Below are 6,784 nucleotides of genomic sequence, written 5' to 3'. Positions count from 1 at the left end.
TCTTCAAAAACAAGTTTGTTCAAAAAGCACAATCTAACATCAAAGTTACAAAAACTCGGGATTCAATAAGATTAGTGCTTGGACACTGGAAATAATTTCCAAAAATACAAACAGATTAGAACCAAATGAATAAGTAATGTCTCCAAACTACCTCAACATAAACTGTAGATACGCAAAACTCCCGATTCAAAGTGACCTACTTGAAAACACTAATTTGCTTTTTGCATACCAGAGTTAGCATAAAGGCATCCACGTAGTGTTATGCCCCCAGGTCGACGCAAAAGCTAACATGCATCGTGGAGGTCTCTCCTACTAGGCACATCCCATAAACGTCCCAAGGCCAACTTATTAGGGTCCCATATCAATCCACATAGCCTTGGCTCGGCTGGTCGTCAATCCATCTTGGCTGGCCACCCTGCCATCCATATCCCTAGCCCCACATAGTCTTAACTCCAACCACATGATTCCAACAAGGATCATAGCATGCCCTAGGGAACCCTACTCTTGAACCCATGTATCCCAACTCTAGGATTCTTACCTCAAGTTTGAGAAAGTGGTAGCCTGTATATGAGCACCAAAACTTTTGAGCTAGTCACAGCTTTACCTCCTAGATGCTACAAGCAAAATAAATAAATAAGAAAATTTGAGTAGCTCCACTTAGCCAATACGTGAGTTGGTTGAAGTGTGTCTATACATGTGAAAGCAAGAACGTTAACACTAGGTTTGTGTTTGACTCACAATAGTGGCTTGGCAACCCATTCTATAAAATTGGCTCTAATACTAGTTATTTTTCAAAAAACCATGAGCATAAGAAACCACTGTAGCCCTATCACATAGAGAAACATTTTAGTATACCATTTATCCCCAAAAAAAAAATCAAAAGTTTAAAAATAGTAAAAAGCCACAAAATTGATTTTTCGATTTGATAATATACACAGTTTTGAAGCCTAAAACAAGCAAGTAATCTTTTTTCCTAAAAATAGTTTATGCATAGATTCTCATTGCATACATGTCCATATATTTTTCAAAAATAAATCAACATGCTTTGAAGGCTTTTAAGGAGACTACATGGTATATCATAACTTTTGAGCAAATTTTGTTCAATGGTACCTAAACAATGCCTCCTGAAAAATAATAATTTTATATGAGATTATTTATACACGTCTTGAGAGCAAATCCTTGAAAGTTTTTGATGAGGTTCTATGTTGTTCATGAGAAGAAGAATTTACAAAAAAGTTACAAAGGTGGCTTGTGTTCACACAACCCTATTGTTAAGAAGCGAGACACAATACTGAAGCTTTATAATAGCAAACTAAAAAGAGAATGGTTTCCTATGTACAAACATTGGTCAAAAACATCGAGACAGCACAGAAGATTTGATCTTTAAATTCAATTTAATGCTTTGCAATGCCCTCAAATGACAGATATTAGGTGGGGTAAACTATCAACAAAACAAGTCTCTCCTTGTGCTAAGGTTGCCCCATTTTTCCAAAGAGCTTCCAAAATCACGGATCAGGCAGCGTAGTCATGAAATATTCAGTACCAAAGCATGCTACCAATGAGGCATCTAACATTGAACTTTTGAAGCAGATTGGTGAGAATACAGACTACACATAGTGTAACCAGACTTGCAGATTCCATAAGAATCATCTTCCCCTATTGCCTCCGCAATGGAACTGGTCCTATGGACAATTTCAAAGACACTTCACCACCCGGCCAAACTGCACTCTAATCAAAGCTTTAATCAGGTGAATTCACCTACGACTCGAGCTCCGTCGGTTTCCTTCCAAGGCTGCAGTTTTGCCACCCTCAGCACCAGAATGCCTCTCCTCTTTTGATGAATTCGATCCCGCCTTTGACTTTCTTTGTATATCTTCTGCATACCTGCGCCACCATGCCTCTCTGTCGTCTCTTGGCATCTTCCCGTACCGTGGATCACATTTCAAATGCTTTTTGGCCTCAGACCAGGAGTTCAACATGCTTTTACCCTCCTCATTTTGCTTGCTTGCAGCATCTGTAGCCATGGTATCCGCAAGCAAGGCCCTATAGTCACGCAATGCACGCTGCCCAACAAAAGAAAGGGGCTGGAGTCAAATTCTAGGGATTAATTGTGTTGCTTATTCAACTACGACTAGAATGCTGAAATGACAGACCTCATACAGTGCCTTTACATGCTCTCGGAACAGTCTTTCACGTTCTACATTGTCAAGCTCAGGGTTGTTCGCTCGGCCCAATGGATCTTTCTCTAATTTAGGTTTACTTTCTGTCCATGAAGCCTGCATATACAACACATGGTAAGATAATCATCCAGCTGCACTACGCTAATTATGAGCACATTTGATGTCATTACCTCTGGATCTTTTACTTTTTCTGTAAGGAGAGCCTGATATGAAGTTGTGGCATCTTTCTTCAAAATTTTTGCTCTAGCCTTCTCTCCTTCTTGGGCCTCTCTCTCTTTCCGTTTCCGTTTTTCTCGCTCCCTCTCCTTCCGCTTCTCCTACAGCACCGAATATCCATTACGGACAAAAATCCAAGAAGATTCAAATACTACACTTTCGGCCATACAAATAGTAGAACCCCAAAAAGAGTGACAACAACCAACACAGACTGCCATCTCACTTGAAAGTAGAAATTAAACCTCTTCTTCTCTTTTTGCCTTCACAGCCCTTTCAGCTGCCTGTTCTGCTGACCTCAGCTCACCAACAAAGGCATTAAAAAGGGCTTCTCTCTCCTCGCGCATCACAGTCCTATACCGAGGGTCATTTCTTAACTTGTCCTTCACCTGTGAATAAGCCAGAAATGAGCATGAGCTTAGAGACCGGAAAAAAAGTGTAAGGCACCTGGCACACTAATATCTGAGAAAATTAGTCCCAAATTAATGCATTATTGCATGCAGACCCAGCCTCTCTCTTCCTCCTCCATCAAATAAGCTGTACACAATGCTTACTTTAGACCAGCGACTGGAACTGGTTATTTCTCCCAACTCTGTCAACATAGCCTTGAAACCTGCAGCAGCTGCTGATTGAATAGCGCGAATTCTCTCTTCCTCAGCTTTCCGTAAGGGTAGGACCCTATAAAAGCATACAACTACATGATGTTAATCAAAATCACGCCAAGGTATATGACCTATTGTATGGGTATTCCTTTAAAGATACCTAGTACAAACTTATTAAGCCTGCATACAGTGCCATGTTACAAGCACAATCATACATAATGTTCACCAACTGGAAGTACCTAATGACAACATCACCATACATTACACGGACTAGGCATCTCGAAATTAAAAAAACACAACTGACATTGTCAGTCCACTCATGGATAAAACTCGCATAAATTGCATTATGAGTCCAAGATGCACCTTTCATTCAGAAGAGACTCACGATCCTTCCGTTCTAGTGCTTCGAATCTGGGATCAGAACCCCATTTTTTTGCAAATTTTTCATAATCTGTGTTGTAATTGATATCCTGTATAAAAATAATCAACAAAGCTTGGGTCAAAATAAAACAACCGCCCGGCGCACCTGTCTCTCTGTCTCTCATCACACCTTCCCTCAAAACCCACACACACACAGCGTATGCTGCCTACTCTGCTCACCTACTTGATCAGATGAAATACCCTTGACAACTAGCGAATGAACAGGATAAGCCAATCAACTGGGAAAGAACAACCTACAAACCCATAGCATGTACATTCATATTTAGCAAAGGTAGAAGAGAAATTTTAGACCTTAGATGCTTCCTCTAGAAGCTGTTTAAAGCCTTCAACAGCAGCTTTTTGAACAGCTCGCTTCTCTTTCCGTTCTTCCTCCGCCCGAGTACGAACAAAGTGGTCAAAAATGGAGCGTCTTTCTGTGTGGCTCGGGATAGCCTGCAATGCCAATAGATGCTTTAACACAATTCCTGTTTCAAAAAGCCCTTTTGTGGCTTTCAGGAGCTTTTGTTTAAAAAACTACAATGATTCTTCACATGTCTAGACAAAAAACTCTCAACAACAAAATATGCCCAACACATATTATGAGTTGACAAAAGATAGTAAGAAAGTAATTTGAGTTGTCGTTCCATGGCCCAAAATGCACAAGAAAATACTAAATCCTCTGAAAGTTCAATCAAATCATTTTTGAGCAGGCTCAAATTTCTTCAAAAAATCCCTCTATAGCTATGGAATAGATCTACCAAATTCAAATGATAACTACATAAAGACTGACAACATTTCATGCTCATCTAACTTGAGCAGTAAATTGCAGTTTTATTCAGAATTTAATAATTTTAGAAAAATGATCAATTTAGTTTTTTGGCTTTTGAGGCTAAATATGACTCTCAAAGTCTTCTTCATGTCAAATTACTAGAATCCTGTGACCTGTCATGAGCTACTTTAGTGGCCTCAACCACTTTTGTGGCCCATTACAAGATTAGTGTTAAAACCTGACAAGAGTAACTCGCTGTGAAACAATCATAAACACAAGAGACCAAAAACTTTGAAAGGGAGCCATACAGCCCGCAGCGGAAATGGCACAACCAAAGTAAACAACCCTAGAGCACAAATGTATGTGCTGATACATACACACGTGCGCAGAAAGACAACCGCTTGGGTGTGCACACTCACCCACACCCGCTCACAGGCTTATTATCACACCAGACAATGCTGTCTGTAAAACCATAATAAGATCAGATGGACAAAGCATAACACTACTATCAAGTTTCTATGACCCATTAATTGACGATGATCTTGACAAAAACTCAAAACATGGGCAGCTGTCACCAGAATCCAGTGGTAACAAGTGAACGTCAGGCTTAGAGAGGAACGGATCGCAGCAGAAAAACGCAGCAGCAGCAGCAGAGCAAAGGTTGAGAAAATAGTACAGAAGAGACATCGCTTCAAGGCAGACTGCATTTTAGCAAGACTGCCCTGCTCAGCCAGAGAGACAGAGAGGGGGCAGGCTGCTTTTGTGTGGGCTTTTGCTGTTCCCAGATTATCCCACTTGCGAGTTTTTGGTTGCTTTGTGGAAATAAAGCAAGGCCTCTGGCCTCGTTTATAATCAACTGAGCCTCTAAAGCACACTCATAGTCTAGATGACAAATTGTACCAGTCCTCAGAGCTCTGCAATACAATATAGAGCTTCGGAGCCACAGCTTCTTGCATGGTACTCTCACCACTCATCTTTTGAAGTTAAAAGTTGTTTCAATGTGCCAACTGAAAAATACAGGCTGGAACGGAACAGACTTTTAGCACTTCAAAACAAGTGAACTGAAAGAGAGAATCCACACGAGACACGGAGTGGCTGAGTTCCACTCCCAGACGGCAATGGCCCCAAACTGTGGCGCCCCTTTTGGCATTTCTTTATATTGCTTCCACAAGGTACAACTTTGTGGCTCTGCTCTGCTTCTCCCACGAGTAGAATGCTAGAGAGAGAACCCTCAGCACTTATTTAAAGGCCCTTGGCCTGTACAAAAGCAGTTACATGAAAAGCATGACGTCTAAAAGCTCCAGATCCAAAAGCATGCACAGACTACCACGTCAGCAACAATTTCCGCAAAACGTATGGTCCACACAACATGCCATGTCAATATGTTTTACGCCATCTGTGAATTTGTGTGTGTGTTTGCTTTATTTAGGATTCAGGCCCCTCGGCCATAGTTCCTGTAAGTTGGATTAGGATTTTAAATCCTAACCCTTTATATCATACAAACCAATCTGTAAGTTGGTGCGGACTTCTTCTTCTGCTTCTGCTAGAGTTTGGGCCTCTCGACTAGGATCTCCAGGTTGGCTTTGTCTTCAGTGGTTGACAAATCAGCACTATCTCCATACAAATCAAACTAAAAATCATTTGGGAGTGGTCTCTGTCAGTCGAACATTAAGGACGACTGGCTTTTCATTTTGCTCCAAGGTGATGGTTCGGCCCTTGATGTAGATGGTTGCATCATTTTGATCGTGCCCAAAAGAGCATTGACTGGCTTTTCATTTTGCTCCAAGGTAATGGTTCGGCCCTTGATGTAGGTGGTCGCATCATTTTGATCGTGCCCAAAAGAGCGTCGCAATACCCTGACGGCATGATGTGAAAGTTTGCCTTGCCATGGTATCCTTGTATAGTGAGTGGAAGAGCACCAATAGGTGTTACCACTTTTTGAGCGTGCCCTATGGCCAACTCGGCCACAAGTTCTCCTACAAACAGATCGCATTCGAAATCCATCTGCTTGAAAAACTCTGGATGGATGAAATTTTTGGTGGCTCCTGGGTGGAAGAAGATAAGGGCTTCGAAGTTCGAAGCCTTTGATCTGGCCATAAGCTCTACACAATTGTTTGGTATCATCTCGAGAGATACCATAAATGTCGGGAACAAGTCCAAGTGCAGTTTTGGCTTTCTTAGCAAGTGGTTGCTATGGAGGCTTATCTCCTCTAGTAGGACGGTTATAGTAATTGTCTCCTGTCTGGAAACATTCAAAGCATCTGCCTTCTTCCAGTATAGTGTCAGTCGAGACTACAAAAAATTATAACTTATTGGGGATGTCACGTACAATAAAAATAGAAGCCTTGTTATTTTCACTTAAGAGTCTAGTCTTTAAACGATAATCGTCAAGGAAAAGAGCTTATTGGAATAAAGAGCTAAAAAGGCAGAGCCCAAACACATGGAAAAAGGCCAAAAATACAACCCACAATGTTGGCCAGTCAACATTAGTCCCAACCTTGACCCAAAAACTGTCTAACGAGTCCTGAACAAAACATACTAGTGCATGGTACAGAACAGAACGTACAAGTTGTCCCATAAGTCAAATATGAACAACCTTG

At 41.2% G+C, this 6,784-nt stretch overlaps 1 protein-coding gene across 2 annotated transcripts in view; it reads right to left on the bottom strand.

Annotated features, from left to right (window-relative positions):
- Positions 1-1,357: 1,357 nt before the first annotated feature.
- PRP40C (pre-mRNA-processing protein 40C) overlaps positions 1,358-6,784 on the bottom strand; it is a 66,918-nt gene continuing 61,491 nt past the window's right edge. Inside the window, exons 8-14 of one of the 2 annotated variants that reach the window (XM_086525317.1) lie at positions 3,728-3,868; positions 3,359-3,465; positions 2,948-3,071; positions 2,639-2,782; positions 2,351-2,497; positions 2,154-2,276; positions 1,358-2,063 (exon numbers count right to left, since the gene is read on the bottom strand). In XM_086525317.1, the coding sequence (XP_086381443.1) occupies positions 1,755-2,063; positions 2,154-2,276; positions 2,351-2,497; positions 2,639-2,782; positions 2,948-3,071; positions 3,359-3,465; positions 3,728-3,868 (1,095 nt within the window). In that variant the 3' untranslated portion in view covers positions 1,358-1,754. Of the gene's footprint in view, positions 2,064-2,153; positions 2,277-2,350; positions 2,498-2,619; positions 2,783-2,947; positions 3,072-3,358; positions 3,466-3,727; positions 3,869-6,784 lie in introns of those variants that run through there. The other variant, XM_086525318.1, reaches the window with a different exon arrangement.

Source organism: Adiantum capillus-veneris, chromosome 12 (assembly GCF_014529385.1).
Source record: "Adiantum capillus-veneris isolate H3 chromosome 12, ASM1452938v2, whole genome shotgun sequence".
NCBI lineage: Eukaryota > Viridiplantae > Streptophyta > Polypodiopsida > Polypodiales > Pteridaceae > Adiantum > Adiantum capillus-veneris.
The sequence above is the reverse complement of the archived record's forward strand: the minus strand, read 5'-3'. Positions and strand labels throughout refer to the sequence as shown.